General features: G+C 42.8%; 1 protein-coding gene across 3 annotated transcripts in view; it reads right to left on the reverse strand.

The window, feature by feature from the left end:
- The window catches only part of agla (amylo-alpha-1, 6-glucosidase, 4-alpha-glucanotransferase a), a 38,962-nt gene that overhangs the window by 12,453 nt on the left and 847 nt on the right, over positions 1-25,662 (reverse strand). For 2 of the 3 annotated variants that reach the window (XM_074688181.1, XM_074688184.1), the window contains exons 2-17: positions 22,997-23,124; positions 18,578-18,788; positions 16,785-16,954; positions 16,469-16,672; positions 11,922-12,103; positions 10,569-10,680; positions 10,347-10,473; positions 9,000-9,102; positions 8,630-8,727; positions 7,664-7,803; positions 7,317-7,504; positions 4,566-4,689; positions 3,727-3,890; positions 3,399-3,500; positions 1,523-1,678; positions 178-328 (exon numbers count right to left, since the gene is read on the reverse strand). In XM_074688181.1, coding sequence (XP_074544282.1) covers positions 178-328; positions 1,523-1,678; positions 3,399-3,500; positions 3,727-3,890; positions 4,566-4,689; positions 7,317-7,504; positions 7,664-7,803; positions 8,630-8,727; positions 9,000-9,102; positions 10,347-10,473; positions 10,569-10,680; positions 11,922-12,103; positions 16,469-16,672; positions 16,785-16,954; positions 18,578-18,788; positions 22,997-23,087 — 2,323 coding nt within the window. In that variant the 5' untranslated portion in view covers positions 23,088-23,124. Of the gene's footprint in view, positions 1-177; positions 329-1,522; positions 1,679-3,398; positions 3,501-3,726; positions 3,891-4,565; positions 4,690-4,987; positions 5,112-7,316; positions 7,505-7,663; positions 7,804-8,629; positions 8,728-8,999; positions 9,103-10,346; positions 10,474-10,568; positions 10,681-11,921; positions 12,104-16,468; positions 16,673-16,784; positions 16,955-18,577; positions 18,789-22,996; positions 23,125-25,662 lie in introns of all 3 variants that reach the window. The other variant, XM_074688183.1, reaches the window with a different exon arrangement.

Below are 25,662 nucleotides of genomic sequence, written 5' to 3' on the forward strand. Positions count from 1 at the left end.
AAAATGTTCATGGGTTTAAAGGATAGATCAGCAGGATACACACAGAGACACTAAATATTAAATGGACTGTGTTTGTGCGGCACTCAACACCCCGCTTCCACACACTGAGTATCACTGGGTACTCCACTCCTGAGCCACAGCCACCCAAAGATGATGATGATGAAGGTTTTCACATACCAGGTATGAACATGGGTGGGACGTTGGTGCTGTACTCGTGGGTCTTGGGGTTCCAGAAAGCCGTCCTGCACACTGCCACCACAGACTGGTGAGTGCTGGGACAGTGACGAGTGATTGCAACAATATCTGAATCTACCTGATCCACATACACCTGCAGAGGAAGAGGAACAACAGGCCCAGATGGGTAAGATTAACACTGATGAGGCTGCTGCTGAAGAACAACACACACACACACACACACACACACACACACACACACACACACACACACACACACACACACACACACACACACACACACACACACACACACACACTAACAGGCCATGTCCTTACGCAGCCGGGTATCTGGGAAACCCACTGATACCTTCACTTAGATACCGGTTCATGAACAATACTTTTTTCTATATCAATTTTATCATATCAATTCTAACACAATGAAAAGAAAACAAATAGAAAACGTTACACATCATGGTACAGATCTAGACTTTCATTTTTCATCTTAAGTATTTTTCCACTCTGAGCAGTTCCCTAACATTAAAAACCAACAACAAATAATTTCCTGTGCAAAAGAACGGCTTCAAACAAGCAACAGGTCAGCAGTGTTGTGCATGAACGAGTAAAAATGAACTCGTTTATTGAACAGGCTCATATTTTTAGGTGCCGAGAGACGAGTGGAGTTGCCAACAGGCCCCCCAGTAAAGTGTCTTGATTTGCTGCTACACGTTTTTTGAAAAAAACAAACAAAAATACATTAAAAAAATGCTTGAGTGGTCTGAAAAGTTGTTGAATATAGCGACAGATCTGCTAAGTTGGCAACAGCTGCATGCCACATGTAATGTTGCAGCCTATCACTGGTGGCATTATCAGATCTTGATCACATGATTAACCATCTAGCTACCGAAAGACAAGCCGTATTTTGATATTCAGTATGACCAAAACATTTGGGTCTGTGTCATACAGGAACCAAAGTTCAGTACCTAGCCTTGGGGAAACATTATATATTTTTATATGTTTAGGCCTGTCATCGACACCAAACCACAGTTGTATGTCACTAAAAAACATGTTTTCTGAAAACTCTGCTTTCATGGTTTCATCCATATGCCAGGAAACAAAAGTTTGTGGTGCTTGAATATCTAGCCCTAACCATATCTAAATGACAGGGGTCCATTCTGGTTGGCTGGTATGGGTTCCACACCTAAAAACACAGCCCCCTATGGGTTTGGTATGCCTTGAGCACCTGTTATGCCTGGACAAAAGTATTTACAAAAACAAACTAGGGGGGTATTTGTTTTTACAAATGTCGGGCTGCATGTGACCAAAGTCTCATAGTTCATGCTGTCACCTGTATGAATCCCTGCGCAGCCAGCTCCTGGTGCAGCCTGTTCAGAGCCTGTTTTCCAGCTATGATGCCGGTCTGCGGTCCAACCTCAGAGGTGGAGGTGGGAGCTGCTGAGGGGTTCCATTTAGGATAAAAACGCTCCTCCTTCACCACTGAGATCTACACACACACACACACACACACACACACACACACACACACACACACACACACACACACACACACACACACACACACACACACACACACACACACACACAAACAGGATAACACCAAGTTAATACATGATGTCATTAACTTTTTAACTTGTCGGTATTAAAGTTGTTTTTTTTTAAGCTACCAGACGCTGAAGCTTAATTAATTATCTCAGGAACTACAATTACTGGTTATGTAATGAAAGATCTTTGCCAGTGGTTGGGTGGTGGAGTGCTTACACTGCTGTGTTCCAAGTTTTAGAAAAAAGGGACAGAAGAACTAACCCAGCAGGAGGTGCTCAACAGTGGAACCTAATAAAAGCTGCAAAGGTCTGACTTCTTCTTAAATTTCTCTGGCTTTGGAGCCAGCCCCTAGTGAATGCTGAGGGAACTGCAGTTTGAAGCTCTTGTTCTTTGGGGCAATGCTTGAGAAACCCATATAAAGCTTTGCAGATTAGTTAATGATTTAATTAGATACAAGTTGACCTACGGCAAGGTCCTGTCCACAAACGCAATGAGTCAGTCACAGTGTGAAAAGCCTTATTCTTTTTCTGAGATTTGAAGTTTAAAAATGGTCAACCGGTGTTCATGGGTTACACACTACTCCAACACAAGGTATCTTGAGAGTCTGGGTGACAGGGTGTAGTTTTAACCTTTTCCTCAGACACGTCTGAACAGAGCAAAGTGTCTTCTTTGGATAAAGTTGAGCAGCAGACCAACATCAGCTTTGTGTGAACCAAATGAAGAAGGATGTCTCCATCTGCTCTAAGGTCAGCTGACATCCTATCTGAGGCAGCAGGTTCTGACTTTGCTGTAAAGAAATATAAAGTTATCTTTAACACTAAAACCACCACTGCAGTCTGACAGATGCTTTGGGATTTTCTCTAACGTTTGCTAAAGTTAACCTAACGTTACCTCCTAGCTGCGTTAATCATCATGTCTCTTTGTTTGTTGGGAGTTCATTGGCCTGTCTTGTTGTAGTATTTTTTCTTTAATGAATTGTTTGCTGTTGTTCAAAGGGCTTGAGTTAATCTAATGTTAGCTTCTGGAGCTTAGCTTCATTAGCTTATCTGTAATACTCGAGCTAACAAAGGTTGTCAAACGCTGTGCTGAATGATTCAGTGTAAATCCTGTAGCTCCAAACTAACAGAGACACACTCTTGGTAAAGATTTACCATCTTTAAAAAGGAGGTTTTATTTCTGTCCTGACCAATGCTGATCCTCTGTCTTGTTGTCTAGGATGCTGATGCTAACCAGATGCTGTTTATCAGGTTTGCTCTGGGATCGTTACATTTAGTCTGTACTTGAAGCTTTTTATCGACCTTCTCAACAATAAAATGATTCATATCTCCCTCCAACGTGGATTTTAGAGACTTTTGGGGACCGAAAGATGATCTGTGATCTTTCTGTCTCCATCAATCATCAAGAGCATCCTGAGAAATGTCTCCGACTGTGACATCTGCCATAGCACCTGTTACTAAATATTCACTGTTTGTCTGAGTGAGTGAAGGGGGCGTGGCTTAGCCAGAGGTCAATTACAGAGGTACAAACAGGTAAGCTTGGGCTGTCCATTGTGGTGCCTGTATGGAAATAATGCTTTCAACAAACCTCCAAATAAAAAAATAATGTGGCTGAGGGTTTTCATTTTCTAGTTCATTATATGTGTGTGTGTGTGTGTGTGTAACCTGGTGAGGCACAAGCTCATCGTATCCTCTGGTAGAGCCGGTGGCACAGCAGGCCATGGAAACAATGGCTGAGCTGGGGAGGGAGTCCAGGGCTGAGCGCAGCTAAGGGAAACAGAGGAGAGTTGGAGTTAGGCACAGACACACACCTGTTACCTGAACGGATCATCCTGCTTCACATCAGCACACTGACACTCACACCATCACTGCACGTGTGCTTCCTTCAGAGACCCAAAGGACTCAGACTCTGCACCTGGTTTTCTTACAGCACATGAAATAAGACGGACTGATAAAAAGGGAGGAGTACCACCTTCACCTGACCTACACTCACCCGTATGGGACATTCATTATCATGGGTCACATCCAGGAACATGGCGTGTGCGATGGATGGCATCAGAGGGCGGAGACTGGGCTGAACCAACGCTCCGACCGGCTCTCCTCCATATCGGTACACCAGCCGTCCCTCCTCATGGCTGTCACCAGCCGACATGGCCTCTGTGGGCAGGAGGGGGCGGGGTTACCTTCACTCATCAAACACAGTCTGTGCCGCTGCAGCACAATGGGGGGGGCACCTTTGCAGGTGAGCACTCACTGACAGACACAGGCTTTAGTTCAGTCAGAAGGTGCACTGAGCTCACAGGGAGGACAGGTGAAAGGTTGAAGCTTGAATTTACTCCTGATTTTCAAACATCAGCTGGTTTATCAGCGAATCAGAAGCCAGGACAGTGCCTGTCTGTGAAGCTCTGTGTTTGTTCTTCAACATGAAGACAAAAAGACAGAAACAACCAGGGTGAGCTAAGCTGACTTTTACAGTCACATAGAGCTCAGATAACTTCTCTCAGCCTATGGACAGTGTGTGGACAGCGTCTTTAGCCCTTTAACTCTTTTATGAGTTCTGCTTGGTAACTCTAACTCTGGAGCTTTGTGGTGATCTATCTTGAGACCCACCTGTTAAGACCCTAACCTGTGGAGGTGTGTGTGTGTGTGTGTGTGTGTGTGTGTGTATGTGTGTGTGTGTGTGCGTGCGTTTGTGTGTGTGTATGTGCGTGCGTGTGTGTATGTGTGTGTGTGCATGTGTGTGTGCGTGTGTGTGTGTGTGTGTATGTGTGTGTGTGTGTGTGTGTGTGTGCGTGCGTGTGTGTGCGTGTGTTCATTTATCACGTACTGTACCTCTGATCAGAGATGAGATGCCTAGCTTGGTCACGAAGACGTTATCCAGCTTCTCGCTGCCAGTGAAGAGCTCAGCCACCACATACAGGTTAGGACAAACTGCTCGGGCTACGTCCAGCATGAACTGGTCAGCCACAGCAAGGCAGCACACAGATACCAGTGCAGGCAGGACAACAAGTCAGGATGAGAGACAGACAGAGACAGAGATGGAGGAGGAAGAGGAGGAGTAGGAGGAGGAGGAGCAGCCAGTTAGTGAGAACAGGCCTCAGAGTGACCACAGCATGCAGTCACAAGGACCCCGAGAGCAGAGATACACAGAGACAGAGGGACAGACAGAGACAGAGAATGGGAGGGGGGTGCAGGATGATGTGGTGAGAAGAACAGAGAAAAACACAGAGTCAGTTCATGCCTCAGAGTGGTACCTCGAATCAGGCTGCTTATCCCCAGCCGGTTCACAAACACATTGTCAAGCAGCTCGCTGCCTGTGAACAGCTCAGCGATCACATACAGGTTGGGTCTGACCCGCCTGGCAGCATCTAACATGAACTGGACCACACACACACACACACATACACACAGGGAGAGAAGAGTCACACTCACAGAGAATCAAAGGCTCAAACTTTTACTCTTTGTTCTGATGGAATCTCCAACACGTCTAAAACAGTACGCAGACTTTAATCTCGACTAGGCATCATCTGTAGACTACAGGTTCAGGTGCTCACTCCTTAGATTAAACAGACCCTGTGAAATTACCTGAACAGAATAATGAGTCAGAATCAGGGGTTGAATAGTACAGGCGACCCACAGTTCAGTCTAGACCTCAGTTTTTAGCCAATGGTTTGGTTCATTCTCAGTACGTTTTTTTGTGCCTTTTGACCTTTTTTTCCCCAAAATAAGCTTTTTATTTTGCCTGTCAGACTTAAAAACAAATTCAAAAAACAGGGAACAGCTGTTGGGCTGTCCTGTGTTTGTGAGAGGGGATCACCAGTAAAACCTTTGAGCTGGTTTCTGCACAAATGTTCAACCAGTGGCATCGTTAGGCCTAATTTGAGGGGCTGAAGCCCCTCCTAAAGTATCATCAAGCCCCCCTAAATGATTTGAGGTGATTTCAACATACTACTCGCACCCGCTGTGGTTTTTCGCGGTAGATGTGAAATCGCGAACGACTCGAGTCTTTTGTGTGGCTTTTTCAAATGAACGGTGAGAACCGATTGACAGTCGTGAGTGAGCTGTTCGTTCTGAGACCTGCAGGCAATTTGTATTCAGTAATGGCTTGAAAACAAAGGGCTGACACAGAGCAGCGAATCAGTTATTTTTGTTCACTGAAAAGCGCTGTTCAAAAGAGTCGACCCGTTCGAGAACATCCTATCTCTCGCGAAAACCATCCCGGTACTACGACAACAAAAGTTACGAAACAAAGACTCTTTTTAGTAGTGGAAGGAGATAACACTTTGATAGTAGTAGCTAGCTTAACTAATGAGGTAAAAACGACTCACAAAGGGCAAGACCGTTTGGAGGGCTGAAGAGTTTATCTGATGAGGCAGAGACAGGCTAAACTTTCATATTGACTCCCAGCGTTTTAGCTAAGCTAAGAGCGGTGGGCAGGCTTTATCCGTCTCTTCTTCCTTGTTACTGGACGGACAGTCAAAAGGATGGAGTCTGTCTTCTTGTCATGGACTCAGGAGTAAAGCAAAGACACAAGAAGTCTTTATTTAAGCCATCAATAAAGAACGGATATCAGGATTTTTTTCCAAAAAGTAAGTATTTATCACTGATGATAGTTAACAATTGACTCCAGCCCCCTGCTAACAGTAGTTTATGATTATTATCATCATATTATTGTGATGAATATAACAATAATAATACATTAACAATAATCACTCCACCATCCCTATTGATCTGTAGGAGTCAGGGCAGAGGAGCACAGGGAATGAGAGGGGAGAGACCTCCACAGGAAAGGTGAGTCTAAAGATAGAGTAATTTGTCTGTAGGACACTGAAAATAAATAAAATCAAATTTGAATAAGTAATATGGTAAAAATGAGATAGCCTAACTCGGTGGGTAGTAATAACAGCTAAAGCAGAGCAGGTCATAAAATTAGAAGTGATAGATCTGGTCTAAAAAGGAGAAATAAAACGGGTTAAGAGGATGTAAATAAATAAAATAATAACAATAAATTATACTAAATACAATCAGCTGAAAGCCAGACTAAAAAGGTAGGTCTTGAGTTTACTTTTAAATATGTGAACAGTAGGAGCTACCCTCAGGTCTTGAGGTAGGCTGTTCCACAGATGGGGGACATAATAATAGAAAGAGGCTTCCCCAAGTGTTTTAATTCTAACTTCAGGTACCATTAAAGTCGACTACCTGATGGCCTGAGAGCCCTACTTGGCTCAAATGGTAAAAGCAAATCTGATAAATATAAAGGAGCAAGACCTTTAAGAGATTTTTTAGACTAATAAAATAACCTTCAATTCTATTCTAAATTAACTCTATTAACTCTATGTGTTGTTTTTTGTTTGTTACACATTTGATCATTTGCATCTCCTGGGGCTGAAGCCCCCCCCCCGTCCCTAAATCCTAGTGACGCCCCTGTGTTCAACCATCCAGCAACACAACTCAGGACAGTCTGAGTAGCATCCCAGACCCCACATGTGACCAGTGCTGGGATGGACTCATGGCTACCTCCAGCTGAGAAGCGTGTGCAGAGATCCTCTGAGCAGCGTGCTAACATGATCTGAATACAGTTACCTCAGCCACGTGTATGGGTGTAGAGTGGCAGTTGTCCAGTCTGATTCCGTGGAAATACTTGGCAGTGATCTCGGTGTACTTCTGCATGTGGGCCCACAGGTAAGGACAGTCCTCAGGACCCCGACCATACCGCAGCTTGACACTGTCCCCCCAGCAGACCAGCTCCCGGCGCATGTACACATTAGAGCCTGAGGGGGGAGTAGTTACAGAAATCATCTGGTCCTTATTAACTCCTTCTCCTCCTCTTCATCAGAAGCTTACACACACACACACCCACACACACACACACACACACACACACACACACACACACACACACACACACACACACACACACACACACACACCTGGCTCAGCAAAGTTACGCAGTGGGTCGTCGCCCATCACCCAGCCATTGTGAGCCAGGAAGTGACACATCTTGCCCGGCTGGTCCAGCATCTGCATCTCCTGCTCCAGAGCCATGTCCTGATAGGGGTAGGTGAAGTACCTGAGATGGAAACACAGGAGAAACACGTGTCACACTTTAACTCTAGGAACTCACATCCTCCAGAGAAAACATCAATCCGCTTTCTGTGGTGTGATCCTCCACAGGTTAAGTTAATGCTCAACCTTTGTGCCCATCTGTAACTCTTAATGTGTTACTAAAATATTAATTATAGCCAAAGTGAACCATTTTAAACAGTAAAGAAGAACACATAATCCTGCCATGTTTAAACTTCCGGTCTACTTCCTTAAGTCAACTTTCTGTGGGTTTGGAAAATGGTGTCACCAAACACCGTTCCATGGCATTTTTTCTTCTTCATTGGATTCATAGCGCGGTACACTGTGTTGTGCTGCCATACCATCATGCTGTTATGTAGCTGATGCAGCTATCAGCATCGTGCTTACACGCTGCCTACCAAGAAGGGCACGGTTGGCTGTGGAAACACAAGCAGGATCAGGCTTTACTGACCCAACCCTTAACTATACTGATCCATACTGGACCACTTGGTGGAAACAGGGTTCAAGTGGACTGAATTTAACGTAGTTGGAATAAAAATGCTTTGTGCTTCTCGTGATCCACTGGGTAGAGATGCTGACAGCTCAGTCTCAATAAGGCGCTAAACAGGAGCAAACCGCTCAAAGCTGGACTTTACCATCAGTAACTTGTGTGTCTTTATGAATTAGACCTGGAGGCGGAGCAGATAGCAGGAAACAGATGCACATTTCTTGGTGCTTATTATCTGCTGGAATCTGTGCAAGTGAACTTTTGAAATTAGCAAAGTTAGAAAAAAGAAAAAAATGCTGTGGAATAATGAAACCAAATGTGTCACCTGGTAACCAGTGGATTTTTCCTGGTAACAGGACCAAGTTTGGGCCCATGGTCTGCCAGCCGTTCATACACCACATTTCCCACAATGCAGTTGGTGGCCTTGAAGACAAAAGAGGGAAAAATGATGAGCCTGACTGTTATTCATGAACAGTGTCTTCAAGGTGCAGTTTCTAGAAAACTCTGTGTCCCCATGCTGTATCACATCTGATATAAACTCAGTCTGCTATAAATGACAGGAGGCCCTCTGAGCAGAGCCAGCAGTTTCACCTCCATGTGCACTAACACATATCTGACGTGTCTCATCATCTATAAGGAGCCCAGCAGGTGATCAGCAGTAACTCTGTGGGGCGCCGTGTCACTGTGGGGCTCACCTGCTCCTGATGCTGCTTCATAATGTGAAGCTGCTCCTCATTCATCTGGTTCAGCCTCTGCCTCAGCCAATCACAGCACTCCTCAATGTGCTGTGGGGATGAGCTGTGGAGAGAAGGGGGTAACATAAAACAGAAATTCCAACACTCTACATAGAGTACATACAGTACATACAGTACATACAGTACTGGCAGTACATACAGTACATGGCAGTACATACAGTACATGGCAGTGTATAGGGCGACACTGAAATAGAATATGTGAAGAATGATCCAGGTCAGGCTTCATAACTAGAGGTGTTACATCTGGTGAACCTGTTCACACTCATCTCTGCGGTGTCAGGTGACACACACATGATCTGTGTCATGTAATTACTCAATGGTCCGCAACCTTCTTTAAATATCTGCAGATGTTTGTGTTGCACCGAGCCAGTTTCATTAATGCTACATTTGGTCTTATCTATTCATGGAAATGGCAACATTCATTTTAGCCATCAAACACCGTCTAAACAAAGTTTTTAAAGTAAGAATAGAAATCTAAAGAGGAAACAGATTAACAGAAACACACAGAAGACAAAAAAACAGCAGAGCAAAATCAAAGCACAGTCAGGAAAATGGAAGGCAAGATGAAAGACAGATGAGGATTAAGAGACAATAGCAAATAAAAGATAATAAAGAGAGAGCCCTAAACAAGACTAAGAAAAATAGAGTGACTGTCTGAACATAACAATGAGCCAAAACCTTTTTCTGAACTAAAGTCAGACTTGGGCAGAAATAGTTTTGCCATCAGTCCACATGTGTTTTGTGGATTTGGAGAAGGCCTGGAGGGAGTATGTGGTTTCTGTTCTGATACTTGCCCAAATACTTGCTTACTTACTGCCCAAATACTCAGCATATACATGTTCTCATAGGCCCTGTTTACACAACAACATTTCACCCCAGAACGCAAAAAAGCAGAGAAAATAACAGAAACCTTTTAAGAAAAAAATCCACTTTGGAGGCCACTTTCAAAAGTTTGCGTTTTAGGTCGGTTATCATGTAAATGCGAGGCCGAAACACAACAATACCTTTGGTTTCAACCCAAAACCATTGTTGTGTAAAGTCCCTGAACGTTTTGCAGTGCTCTAGTCACTAGTTCTGTTTTTGGTCTTTGTGGAGGGGTGGGGGGTCTTGGTAAGGAGGGCTCAGAGTTTGAGATGAAAGTAACCTCCTCTAAGGCTGAGGCCATGGTCCTCTGCTGAAAGTCTGCGTGCAGACTTCTTTAAATCAGTCATTTAAAGAAAAAGAAAAATAGCCTCTACATGTGTTTTTTTCTCAAATTGCAGAGAATAAGCAGAAACTGGGGCAAACCTGTGAGGAACAAATGTCTCCAGAGCTGAGTCCATGTCCACAGTGTTTCCAAAGCGGCGGTAGTTTGGGTCCTGAATGATCTTCACACCCTTCTCCCCTCCGATCTTAGCCTGGTTAGGTCTGGCTCCTGCAACAGAGGAAAGCTGTCACTGTTTGTGAACAGACACACAGCTTTAAGCCTCATGTCTGTTCATATTTCTTTATTTCAACACAAGAACTGACCTTTCATCAGCAGACTCCTGAACTGATCCACAGCACTGTCCGGTCTGACCTGGAAGAACTCCCACAGCTTGACCTGAGGATACACATCCTGCCACAGCACACTGCGGATGGCCTGGAGACACACAGACAAACACACAGACAAACACACACAGACACACAGAGACACACAGACACACAGACACACAGACACACACACACACACACACACACACACACACACACACAAACACACACAAACACACACACACACACACACACACACACACAAGGGGGTAAACATTATTACTGTGAGTTTGGTCTGGTGGGCCCTCTTTTGCTGTTTTGCTGTGTTTCCACCAAGCAGTTCGGTTCAGCACGGTTTGGCACGGTTTGGTACGGTTAAGCCTAATCCTGTTTGCGTTTCCACAGCAAACAGTGCACCCCACTTATAAATTCAACGAAGAAGAAAAATGCGACACAGTAAACAAAGAGCAATGATGGAAGACATGCAGCATTTTGTTTTCTTTGTGACTGGCATGTGACTCTTTGAAACAAAGTGCAATCAGGCTTCGTTTCAGAGAAGACAGTGTGCCCCCAGGAGAAATGCAGCTGCTGTCGCATGGTAAGTGACGTTTCTTTCGACCAATCAACGGTCTGTAGTGTTGTAGCTCCACCTTCTGAGACTGGATCAGTTTAGTCTGGCACCCCTACGGAAGGGTGCCAAAAAGTGGGACGACCCGTCTGGTTTATTTGGGGATCCGTCCTGGGATCAGTCAGTGGAAACGCAGTAAAATGCATGCCGTGCCGAACTGAAATGAACTGAAATGAACCGCTAAGTGGAAACATGGCTTTTGTGTCTTATCCATAACAAAGACATGACATAACACCTTCCTAAAAGTAATGAAATGCTAAAACACTTACAGCCCCGTCTTCTTCGTGCGCTGTAGGACGGAGAGATATAGAAGATCATTCCTCCCTGCAGCCACCAGAGTCTTCAACTCTTTAATATTTGGAAGATGAGCTACAAACCAAATGAATTTACCTTCTGGGATTAATAAAGTATTTTTTATCTTTATCTTTATCTTTATCTGACTGGCAGCAGTAAATGCCATAAAGCTAGTTCTTATCACCGTATGTTTACTGTCCTGACAGATTGGATTAGTGCCTGAATGGTATTAAAACGACTCTGATACCATAATCAAGACTCCTGCAGAGCTGTGTGCACCAGATTATCTGAGTAAAGGATGTCTGCACCAATCTCTTCTGGCTCCAAAAATGTCTCCAGTGCATGACATGAGAGCCACTGGGATCATGTGATCTGTGTTTTCAGGATGTTGCTGTGGATGGAGATTAGTTATCAAACTGTGCTCCTACATTCAGGTGGCTCTCATTGGTGATGTTAGCAGGAAGTCCTTTAGCCTCGTAGCGCCCCTCTGCCACACTGGTGGTGATATGCCAGATGGCTCTGTCTAACACCCAGGCGGGTCTCAGGTGGGGGGAGTTGACCAGGTTGTAGCCACACTCTGGATGATCCTTGATCCACACACTGTTAGCAGCTGGGGAGAAACATAAGAGGTTTCAACAAAATCTCACAGATCGTACTGAGGAGACTCTTCACCAATCACACAGTCCTCATCATCTGGGTCAGAACACGTAAACCCTAGGACTCAAACCCCAGGAGCACCACAAAGCAGGTGTTGGTTGTTTTGTTGGTGTTAGGTTCACTTAAAGAGAACTCAAAAGTCAACATGTGCTATAAAAAATATCAAACTGGCATTGTTATTTTTAATAGCTTAAGACTTGAAGAAGACCTGAGAGTGCACTTTCATTAACTACAAAGTGGTTTGGAAGTGTATCAGTTGTACAATTGCTGTATACCTCCAAGTTTCCTTGTAGCATTGTAAATTAAGCTTAAACGTGGAAATAGCTGAGTACTCAAGAGTTTACCACTCTTAACTTAAAAGCATCATACAGTTAGCAAACTTACAGTATATCTGTTTACCAGAAGTTTACTTCAAGGTATACCTTCATTAACTGAAAAGTGTGCAAGAAGTAAATGGCTAGTACATTTGTAGTATACCTGTAAGTCTCCTTAGTCGTGGTACAAAATAAAAGTTGAATACAAACTGTAGTGTACTCACAGTTTCTTCTCTTAACCTAAATACACAGTGGATACAGTGGATCAATTTAGTCCCAAGAAAGATTTCAAAAAGTACACTTGTAAGTGAACTACTAGTACCCTGATATTAGTATACTTGCTACATAAAGTTTACTTGAAAAATATACATGACCCTTACTTAAGAACATTTAACGAAATGAACTTGAAGTGTACTTTTTTTTGTAAGGGTTCATAACTATGGCAAGGTTCCAAACAACTTAAAATGCTGCCATGACCACCCCTAAACACTAGGCATCATACCTGAGTCAAAAACTTATGAAAAAGTAATACATCCATGTCATGTGGTGTGCAATTTCCACTTGTTGATTTATTTATTTTCTACGTCCATATTTTATTTTCTACGTTCATACGTTAATATTTATTTACTTACAAACTTAATAAAATGTTGGCTAAATGGCTAAACCTGTACCCGTTTGCAAATTCTTTTAAAAATTGTTCTACCTGTACCATAACCTATTTCTAATTTGCAGCAACAAGTAGTACAAGAAGAGTTGTAAATCATGACTCATTTATAAATTTACTTTTTTAATGTCATAGAGTTTCCCAGGTTTAATGCTTTTTTTTGAACATTAAGTTAAATTAAAACTCAAGGACAAAGCACTGTTAAATAGTAACATATGCTGCCTGTAGTTTATCTTTGTTGTTGTAAGTGTTAATGGACCAAACCATACATTATTTTATTCACTATTTATTTTCAAAATGTACCAGCTGATCGATCGTTTATCAGATCTTTTTCCGCCAATTAGCAGAATCTGCATCGGCCTTAGATAATCCCTATTGGGCGAGCCCTGATTCAGTGTGGATAACCTGAGTGGGAGGGTTCAGGGACGCGGTCCTCAGATGCAGCATGCTTTGTTTTATTTAATTAATTTTTGAGAAGTGATGTGTTTGGGAGCTTTTTGAGTTTTCCAGCTTCTTTACTCTGTCTGCAAAATATAATAACCTTTATAAATCAACAGAAATATAAACTGTTGTTAGTTGCTGCAAACTGCCGAGAATAAACAATGTGAGAGCTGAGGGAATCTGTGTTTTTTTTGCATGTGAAGTTTCCTGATAAGACTTTCATAAAAATAAATACAATGAAAATAAAGATTGGCAAAAACAAGAGCACACAGCGTTCAGCCTCTGCGTTAAACTCCCCCTACCTTCACTGTGACCAGGAGATTTCCTAAGACATGTTTTATGCAAACTTGAATGGAAACAGATGTTTGAAGTAGCTGTACTGAAAATCCATTTCCAGTCAATTTCCTCTCAGTAAGAGTCGATTATTTAGCAGAGGAGATCTGTGGATGGACTGACACGGACAGATGGGATATCAAAATGTCAGGGAGGCTTTGACCTTTTGTCATTTTCTGACCCCACGAGGACATTGGGGTGAGGGCGGGGCACAAGGAGGTCAGGGTTTGGACCCTCTTCACATGTGTGTGTTTTATAAAATCCAAGGTGTCAAGCTTAAGACATTTCAAACTGAGTTGTGATGTAACCAAATGTCAAAGTGTGAGTTTGAGAATGCAGTGGCATTAACTTGATACTCATAGGGTGTCATGGTGGTTTTAAAGTTTAATTCATAAGCAGGAGAGACGGCTTCTTACACTCACTGATTCAGACACAGTCAACATGGATTTAAAGTCCTCAAAACTATTACAACCACCCCCTGGTAAACCACTCTGTGTCATGGTTTTAAAGATCACCTCAGGGGCCTGCTGTCACAGGTTAACCATTGGCTTTTCTTCACGTGCTCCTCTCTGCTGCTGCCTCTTTACTCTGATGACCTGCTTTCATACTGTGTGATCTGCTCTCGGCCCTGACTGATAAACTCATGTAAACATGGCGCTGATATAGAGCGAGGTGAACGAACCAAGGTCTGTGGACTCCTGACCTGCTGATCAGAGTTTTAACAGTTCATGTGACATGATCAGGAAACAGCGGGAGTGCACGTTAACATGACTGTGGTCATTAATCACCCTGTCACCTGACTGCAGATTTGTAGGGATTAAAGCCGGAAAAAGAAAACATTTGACTGAAAATTTTCTATTTCACAAACAAGTTTGTTGTCAAATTTAGCAATCAAACTGACCCCTTTTTCTTTTTTGAAGCTAAAGATTTGGGCTGACAGAGATGAGATTTTCTTTTTTAATAAATATGACCTACAGTCAGGTGAGATACAGAGAGTCAGGAGCAACAGGTGTTCAATATAAAACTTTGAATAAGTTTAAGTCTAAATAGTCATTAAAGTCAAGGGGTCTGTGGGAATGTCCCCCAGATTAAAAGCTATCTAATCTAACGTTAAATGGATCTTTTTGGAGCATTTCATATCAGATTATGATAAATGAGGAGCTGTTTTCCTTCTTCTTATTTAGTGGAATAAGAAGCCTCCTCTGTTCTTGACCTTCAGCAGCCTAAAGCAGGAACAACACAGACAGACCCTCAGACCAGTTCCTGAAGTTAGAGGATAAACACAGCAGACTTTACACATGGAGAATAGTTACTTAGCTAAAACTTACCTGCTGACAGAAAATTAACTGTTTTTATATGAAGTACATTAATGTGTTCCTCATGTTATTGTTACAGTTGGGGCTAATCCTGTTGCCGAACTGTGGATGGATACCTTGTGAATTCCCAGGACATATATCAAGGATATTGTGACAATCAGTGAATTCATCCCATTTCACATTATGAACCTGAATCTGGGGAACAACTAACAAACAAACTGAAGGTTTTCTTTAAATTCAGTGGGGTGAGAGGTTTGTTTTTTATAAGTACAAGAGGATTTTTAACACTTGGACATAACTTATGCAGCATTGTGTTGATAACTTTGACCCACTCAGTTAAAAGTTAAAAAGTAAACTATAGCTAGCTTGTTGAGCTAATATGCCTGTAAGAACTGTAGTGTCAAACAGTCCAGTTCAAAGCTGTTTCATGTGGCGCAGTGCACTGTGGGTAATGTGTGGGGATGGGTAACTTTCAAATTAAAAACAATATGGTACCCATGCCCAATGGTACCAATTTTTGGTACTTTTTTGTGTGTTTATGTGGTGGTTAATAATTTGTTTAATGACAAAATCTCCAGTTTTAAAATTTAACATATTTATTTCTCAATGTTTGCCCTTTCGATGCTGTGTTCATGTTCAGTATGGAAAATCACCTCACAGCCACAAGGATGTGTTTAGGTACCGAAACATGGTGCCATTTGATTTTACGTGAATCATTTGGCACTCTTCCCTAGTAATGTACTGTATTACCTGTTGTCTTGTTGAGTGTGTCTACTCTGCCTGGACATGATCAAACTTTAACAGTGATCTCAGTCATATTTTTGCTCTAAATCAGAGGGAAAAAAAAAACAAAAGTCCAGCGATGACAGGCATAGCACGCTGACGCCCACTACCACAGTAAAAGCCTCTTACACAGAGCAGACCTCACAAAGCAGATCAAAGTTCTGACTGTGGCTGAAAGTCAAATGCCACACTGATGCACAATTGTACTGACCAAAAATAGAACAATACTGAAATTAATGGAAAAGTGTCATGGTGACAGAGAACCCTTGAGATCTGTGTATCTGTGTGTGTGTGTGTGTGTGTGTGTGTGTGTGTGTGTGTGTGTGTGTGTGTGTGTGTGTGTGTGTGTGTGTGTTTGTGTGTGTGTGTGTGTGTGTGTGTGTGTGTGTGTGTGTGTGTGTGTGTGTGTGTGTGTGTGTGTGTGTGTGTGTGTGTGTGTGTGTGTGTTTGTGTGTGTGTGTACTCACCAGTGTGATTATACACTACATCGGTGATACACAGTATGTTCCACTCCTTCTTCAGCTTCTCCACCAGAGCTCCCACATCCGCCCAGCTGTAGCTCTGACCCGGCGGGCTGAACTCAGGGTTAAAGGTCAGCTGGTCAGCCAGAGAGTAACAGGACCTGGACTCTCCCAGAGTCTGCAGGGGCGTGAAGTGGATCATGTTGTACCCTGTGACACAGACAGACAATTTCAGTTCAGTGCACGCAATACCAAGCTGCTGCCTCCTACAGGTGACCGTGAATCATGTAATGGAACGTTTAACGTGTGACTTTATGCTCACCTGTCTCCTTGGCCACCCTCAGCCTGTCCGGCCAGTCGTCCAGGTGTCCGAGACATTTGGACAAGTAGGTCTGAATGGTGATGCAGTCCAAAGGAAGGACATGATGGTCTGCTCCCACTCGAAGGACTGGGTCAACCACAATATACCCGCTACCTGAGCGCTCCGTGTCTCTGTGGGGACAAAAGTAGCTATTGGTCAGTGGCCGTGTTGAGTCTGAATAAGTGTGTGTGTGTGTGTGTGAGAGGGGAAACTCAATACTGTGTGACTGTGTCTGTGTTTCCTTTTTATCCGTATGACACCAGAGAGGCCTAATTTCTGAGCGTCAGTGAAGGCATCTTGAAGGCTGTGAGCAGGTCAGAGAGCAGCAGGTGTGTGTGTGTGTGTGTGTGTGTGTGTGTGTGTGTGTGTGTGTGTGTGTGTGTGTGTGTGTGTGTGTGTGTGTGTGTGTGTGTGTGTGATTTTAATTTTGAGAAAAAGTGTGTTGGAGACACAGCTCCGGAGCCTGTAACACTGTGATGCTGTGGTGAGGTGAGTCTACTGTGTTAATGAAGCACATTTAAAACCACTCAGACTGGGTGACAAAGCCCAGCCTGTGAGCAGCTCCTGCATGTGTTGGTTTGAAGCCAACACATCCAGGAGAAGCTGACTGTACGACCCTTAGCTGGAGAACAAACGTGAAGCTCAGGGAAGTTAAGCTTAGAGGGAGAAGTGTGGTAAGATGAATGGGGACAGCCTTTCTGTCAGCACAGACTGTTCACAACCCTCTAAGGCCAGATGTGTCCCTGAGACAGCAGCTGTGTACAGTTACACTGATATACCAGGGAGGGCTGAAAAGGAAGGAGTTCTGCCATAGTGATGAGACTTGGCATGCAATAAATTCAACATTTTCTGACACTTACAGCTCGGGGTGAGTATCGGCAAGAACCTCACGATACAAAACGCATCACGATACTTAGATCAGGATAGGATAATATCACGATATCACAATATTAGGGATTGGTACCTTTCTCATTTGAAATGATATGGTACAGATGCCCGGTACCTGGCAATCAGTACCGGTACTCAACAGCACCAATTTTTGGTACTTTTTTGTGTTTATGTGGTAAAAAATAACAATTTGTTTAATAATAAGATCGATTTTCAACTAACCGACCCAAGAATAGAGAGAAAACAGTGATGTTTACAGCATCAAAACCCACATTGTTAAGTTTAGGAATAAAATATTTTGACTTTGAGATTATATTTATTATACAGTTTATAGGCAACATACAGTGGAGTAGCCTTGAGCGCCATCTACTGCAGTAGAGGTCTGAGAGAAGTACTGTACTTCCAGCTCACCTAAAATGTGAATTTTTATTTAAACAAAAATTTTGATATCAAAAGTTAAAATATCGATATTTTATCACAGGTCAAAGTATCCTAATATATAGCTGTATCAATATTTTTCCACAACTTTAAAGCTGGAGCATCATCCCCTGATGTTGCAACGATGCGAGAATGTCCTTGGGGTAAACCTAATTTTCTGCAGATATTCAATAACACCACGGGGCCAAATTTGATCCATAACCACAAAATGTCTCTGGTTCTACTTTTCAAAGTCCTCAAACACTACATCAGCATCAGTTAATCTGAAAACAAACCATGCTGTAAGTGTCAGAAAATGTTTAATTTAATGCATGCCAAGTTTCATCATTATGCCAGAACTCCTTCCCAGCCACACAATGAACTTTTCAGCCTACCCTGATACTGTAAACGAACACATCCTGCTGGCCATATTAAAGACTTCCCCTCACCCATATCCAAAGTAGTACTCGTAGGAGCCGGCCACCTGCAGGTCCAGAGAGCAGAACTTATCAGAGTCATCCTCTCTTCCCGTTGGGTAGTTCCACGCCAAAACTCGAAAGTTGTGTCGCTCAAAGCGCTGCCCTTCCAGGGGGTAGTTGGTGTGCAGCGTCACCCTCCTGCCCTGAAGACTCGGACCCAGTCGGAACTGGAGCTCAAAGCCTGCAGACAAATAAAACACATGAATGATCCCTTTCAGTGTGTGGGGGTCACACGAAACCATTTCTGGAGACCAAGTCATCAGTTTGGAGGGAAGACTGTCTCTTTATCTGCTGTACCACACTGACCTTTCACTGTCCCAACATCAGCACACTCTCTCTCTCTCACACACACACACACACACACACACACACACACACACACACACACACACACACACACACACACACACACACACACACACTCACTCACTTTTACACACGTACACACACGTACACACACGTACACACACGTACACACACGTACATAAACACACAGGGACTGAAATAAACAAAGGGATACTCTTTACATCACTCAGGAAGGGGATTAATGAAAAATGCTTGACTTCCTGATCCTCCACGTCTGGACCCGCACAGAGGGGTCTATATTTAGTCCTGTTTGAAAGCCAGCCCACAAAGACCCTATCAGGTTCATCGTGCATTAAATGTCAGATGGTCCACTTTTTCCTCCACCATCTACTTCACCTGCACACACACTCTCAACAAAACACACCAGTTTGTACACTTCAATGAGATTAAACAGACTCAGGTTATGATCCAGAGTTATCCAGACGAAAAGGTCTAAACTAAATATCTGCTTTCGTCCAACTTTGAAGACCACGTGATCTTTAAAAAACATAACTATCCTTCCTTGATTCTGATTGGTCAAAACTCCTGCACAACCATGATAACAGGGACAGCTTTATAGTACTGTAGCCTAAAGTAGTCCATCCATCTCATAACCCCTGCTTGTCGCCTATGAGGTAAAAAGGTTAGTGTCCTGTCCTGCAAGCATAGCTGTCAAAAGCATCTCTAAGCTGATGATCTGTACATCAATCCAAGCAGAGAAATAACAGCAACAATGCTCAAAGCTGAGACAGCTGACTCATTTTTGTTCAATGGTGAGTTGACGACAAAGCTCTGAGAAGAAGCAGAGCTGCATGAGGAACCTTTACATCATAGACCCAATGAAGGGGTCGACCACACTGCAATTACCAAACACAAGTCTTCACTCTGCCCACTGAGCAAAGAGACATTCAAAAGACGAGCCAGACTTAAAGCCTGGCTCACACTACAGGATTTTAAAAATCTTAAAAAGATTCTGAAATTGGGCTGTATCTCACACATAAGGAGAATCTTCACAGATCTTAAGCACGCACTAACTACAAGATTTGAAAATACTGACCAGCACACACTACAGTGTTTCACCAAGATCATTTGACCAGAGAGAGTGATGCACCACATGTGCTCAGTTGTTGGATCTGAGGTTTTTAGCGCACTGGTGGGACAGGAGGAGAGAGAAGCGGAGCTGTCTGCAGCGGTGCCTTTCATCCATTACGCGCACGCAGAGGGACAGAGGTGAAACTGTTGCTGTATCAGCCAATAATGGCATGATCTCACACCCATCACTGATAAAACAACAGTTTGCTACTGTATGAAAATGGCGTAGTTATGTGTTATTTTTAAAGGCATCATTGAACTGGCTCGAGTGGGCCAGTGGAGCGCGCAGTCAGCTGACCCGGAGCCTTTCAGTTTCACTTTGAGCCTGCGTTTGTTGTCGTCCGGTCTCTGGGGCTCTTTCTAATTGTCTGTTGTCATCCTCAGTGAGAATGAATGTTGTAATCATCCAGATAAATATCAAACATGTTTGAAAATTATCGGGGCGGCTCCGACGAGTCAATTAGACGATCGTGGGGCTAAAGATGAATCTGTCAACCGCTCACACTAGAAGATAATCTTGCCCGAACATCGGGCCGATTTTAGTCCCTGACCAGATTTCTTCCCTGATTGTCGGGAGAACCGAATCGGGGTTAAATCGGGGTGAGAATCCTGTAGTGTGAGCCAGGCTTTACTTTTGTCTCCTGAAGGTTCAGACTGTTCCTCCAGACGCCAACTTTTTCCAACGTGGGCTGTCCATTTATGATGTCCACAGGGAGGTACGTCATAAATGGATGTTCAGTACACATTGAGCTACCAAAAAAAACCTTGGTCCCTGCCAGCCATGCTAGTCCAATTCCTGTTCATTTTCCTGTAACTTCAATTGGTTTTCTCAGCAGCAGATGATAACTGTAAATACAAACAAAGCCGGTCCACATTTCCATTTCAAAGCTGCTGATGAGGCAAATGAAGCAACAGGAAAACTAACCTCAACAGGATAGCACATCAGCATTTTAGAATGGAAACTGGAAATGGAAACAAAGAAAATAATACTTTGTTTAAAACTAATGTTTAAAGTAAGACGTCCAAATATGACGTTGAAGGTCGTTGCGAACGTCTCTTTGCTCAGTGGGCTCATTCACTCACTCCTGCTCAGACGTCCTCTTGATGTCAAAAAATCTGATCTTCAAATGTTGAACTGTATATTAAACTATAGTTTTATTCCACTGATTTTTAAACAGTTCAGCAATTTGCATGAAAACCACACTTTATTCAGCTTACCAGCAGTTTATTTTCTGATAGATGGTATGTGTATTTATCACTTAGAACTTGAGTTGGACAGCTGTATATTTGTTTAGGTTTATTTTTCTTTCTCTTTTTTTTATTTTTTTATCGTATTGTGTGCTGTGCTGCATATAATTATACATTTCACAGATTTCTTCCCTTTGATTAACAGTTCTTTATCTCATAACTACAACTCAGCTTACACTCCTCAATGCCCTGTTTGCTGGGGTCATGTGACAACTATTGGATGTGTCTGCCATATTGGGATTAAGTTCGGAGAGTTTTTGGAGAATTAGAGAAATAAATTTGGTGGACAGCCTTGAACTGAGTGAAACTGAGCCTGGTGCTGGACAAACTGTTGTTTACTTGAGCTAAAGCAGAGTCTGTCACTTTCATCTAGCTCTGCCAAACTCTGCTTCCCAGTCTTTCCTGATGTTATCAAGAGGTGTCTGTGTAAGATGAGAGATTTAGGTATACATTTTTAAATAAGGCCTTTCTGATTTGTGGAGATACTGATATAGGGTCAATTACTGAGTGAGGAGGAGTCTTGGAGAAAAAGGGGCTGGTTGATTTAAGGGACCTGTACGGTTAAGCAACAGTAAAGAGGACAGGATTGGAGTTATGTGATCTGTTAGATGTGTTTTCATTTAACCACTTATGAAACGGTGTCTCTGGTTCTGACACACATATTGAGTTAGCCACAACAGCTACAAAACAGCAGAGTGGAAAAGTTACTATCTGTTACCACTTCAATGCACCAGGTTAGACACAGCTAGGGATGGGTACCCAACTGGGTACTTTTATAGGTGCTGACCAAATTAATTCATGAAAAATCAAACAGAACAATGTTAAGGTACCTAAACACATCCCTGTGACTGGTAGAGAGTGGAGGAGAAGGCTGGGCATGAACACAGCACTGCAAGCTTATATATTGAGAAATATACTGATTGCCAGGTACTAGACATGTTTTAGATGTGAAAGGTACCCATCTCTTATCTGAACAGATTTAAGAGCAAATGATCATTTCAGAAACCACTGTCCTGTAGTTGGCTGTGTGTCTGCTCAGAAAACTCTGCAGCACACAAATACAGACCACGACACAGACACACACACACAGACACAGAGACACACACAGACACAGACAAACATACAGACACAGACACACACAGACAAAGACAGAGACACAGACACAGACACACACACGCAGACAAACACAGACACAGACACACACACACAGACACACACAGACACAGACACACACAGACACAGACACAGACACACACACAGACACACACAGACACACACAGACACACACACAGACAGAGACACAAAGACAGACAGACACACACACACACACACACACACACACACACACACAAAGACAGACAGACACAGACACTAACACAGGCACACACAGACACAGACACAGACACAGACACAGGCACAGACACACACACACACACACACACACACACACACACACACACACACACACACACACAAACACACATACACACATACACACACAGAGAGAGAGAGAGAGAGAAACACACAGAAGACTTTTGTTGCTGGGCTGAGCTGGAGGTTGTTAAAATAATCACTTTTTAGTATCTCCAAAAATTGTTTTAATATGATCTGAAAAAATCATTTGAAGCATGTGGATATCTACTCTGAACAGTCCAAAGAGCCGTCAGTACTCATTCATGTCTCAAATCTAACACCGACTCTTACCTTGCTCCAGCCTGAACAGGGTCCTCTCTAGGTTCTGCTTGTCGTTCAGCATCAGGACTCGGATTTGTTTCAGGTGCTGTGGCAACATCATGAGAAGATCTCCTCAAAGTGAACTGATCCCTGGCCTCCTGCAAACAGGACAAATGGGCTGAGCGGACAGTTCCAAACTCCTGTTTTTATACTCGCTCTGAGCAATCCACACAATTTCCTGGTTTTTCATTGGCATAACATCCATTAACCATAAGGACACGCTCATTGCAGGGCGAGCCATGTTATCAAATGGCCCCCAGGTTGAACTGAATCACTAAGAAAAAAATCCACACATGGACACAGCCATGTCTGAGTTACAGCTGTGAGCAATTACAACTCTATAGAGTGAACGAAGGCAGGAAATTCAACCACTATCTGTAATATCTCTTTAATAAAAGAGAGGTCAGTGACCCAGCTCAGCAATCATGACTTTCAGATAGTTTTTATTAAACTGTGCATTTTATCTGCAGCTCTTAACAAATATAAACTGCAGTGCTCAGCTTCCTGCTTCAATAACAATGTAAACGCTGGCTAAAGCAACGTACCCCAGTGTGCAGAAACAAGCAAACTGTGCAGAGGTGTGTTGCTCTGCAGCAGCTGAGATATCACCTTTTTTCATCAGCTGGTTGTTTCCTTCACAGGCCAATTTAAAGAAATACCTTTTAACAGCAAAACCAGACAAAGCTCCAGACATCATGAAAGCTAACCACAGACAGAGAGTCGCTCATTTTGAAGAGAAAACATGTCCCCAACTCAAAGTGCAGCCAGCAAAAACCAGCTTTCACAGGCTGAAACAGATCAACACATACACACACACACACACACACACACATACACACACACACTCACACACACACACACACACACACACACACACACACACAAACACACACACACACACACACACACACACACACACACACACACACACACACACACACACACACACACACAAACACTCACACACAAACACACAAACACACACACACACACACACACACACACACACACACACACACACACACACACACACACACACACACACATACAAACGCATGACTGGCACACCTACTTCTGATTAACTCACCCCAACAAGTTTTTGGGCAGTGAATGTGTCGAGACAGGTGTTGAGAAAACTGTTGCATAGAACGAGGAAGTACAAGAAGTTTGTCCTTTTTCTCTACAGTCTAAAGCTGCTACAGCTGAAAACCCACTCAAACTTTCATCAGCTGTGAAAGAGTTAACCCTTAACTTAAGCACCTTAACTCATTATCTATTGATTGGTGGAGTCGTAAAAAGTAAATATTAGGGGTTGGAGAAAAAAGCAGATGTATCAGAGTTTCAGGATTTTATGTTTTACAATTTTAAATTGTGAATTTTTTTGTTCATAAATCCATCTTTTTTTTTGAATTTCACACTTTGGCTTGGAAAAAAAACGAGATGTCAGATCCCCTGAATAAATCCTAAAAACTGACTCACATGTGATGTACAGTTTGGGAGAAAATGTGGATCCTGATATAGTCTGTAGGCATCATTCAACTTTTTCACATGGTCTGGTTTTAAAAAGGAAACTAAAAATTGCAAATATCAGAAGTATCAAAGAATTGCAATTTAATTCAGCTTGGCATCCCAAAAAATGGGAAAAGAATCAAATTGGTAGAAAAGCATATCGTACCAGCCCTGGTAAATATTCACTTATCCTCAATTTCTTTCTCTTGAAAAACAGAGATCTTCCTTTTCTTAGTACTCCAAATGTTTTTGCACACATTATTTAACAGCATCTAGTGGTTTACATGTACTGTGAGTCATCAATCACATTGATCCGGAGTCTGCCGAAGTGGAGTAAGCTCAGTTAGCCTGGCAGAATCCCAACAGGGTGAGTTAAATCCCCCATGCTGAATGAGAGTCATACACAAAGTGTGGAAGGTCTAGACCTGCTCCATGTGTAAGAAAACAGTCAGATCAAATCTCAAATTAGGAGACATAAGAAGACTGTTGATCTGCCTTGGTTAAACACAGTCTGTGGCTAACAGTGACTTATTTACACAGAAACTTCAGTACCACGTACATACTATAGGTTTGGGCGAAGTAGGCATTTCCACGTTGGTGATTTACTGCACGTTATCGTAGCTCAGTTCAGTTATCGGCAGTGATGAGGTCTTCAAATGTATGAAGACTGAGAAACTTCTTAAGTAAAGAAACATGTTCCAGTGGCAGGAAGTAAGTCTGTGGACTTACCCAAGTGCTTGGTCTGCTGGTGCAATATTCACCTCTACATTGTTCACTTTGGCTTCCTGCTCAGTACAGATGGAGCACAGACAGATCTGTGGTTTGATAACTGTGGCATCCAAAAACAAGTTCAGACTTTAAGTTCAGCTCTCACTGGCTTCACATACACAGAATGTCCATTCCATCAACACCCCAAATTCATTTAAACAGTGAGCAACATCTTCCTGCTTGTACAGTTTGATTGTTTTCTGGTTTTATTGTGTGGTGCGCGTCATATCTTCATCTTTTACTTTGTCTTTTTTTTCTTGCCGTAGATGGGCAATGTAATGTTCTTATTTGGTAAAATAAAGAACAGTGATAAAACCGGCATTATTTTTTTTATCTATTCCTTTTTTTACAGCAGACTT

Source organism: Halichoeres trimaculatus, unplaced genomic scaffold, assembly GCF_033239565.1.
Source record: "Halichoeres trimaculatus isolate MK-OKI-2021-1 unplaced genomic scaffold, fHalTri1.1 fHalTri1_scaffold_15, whole genome shotgun sequence".
NCBI lineage: Eukaryota > Metazoa > Chordata > Actinopteri > Labriformes > Labridae > Halichoeres > Halichoeres trimaculatus.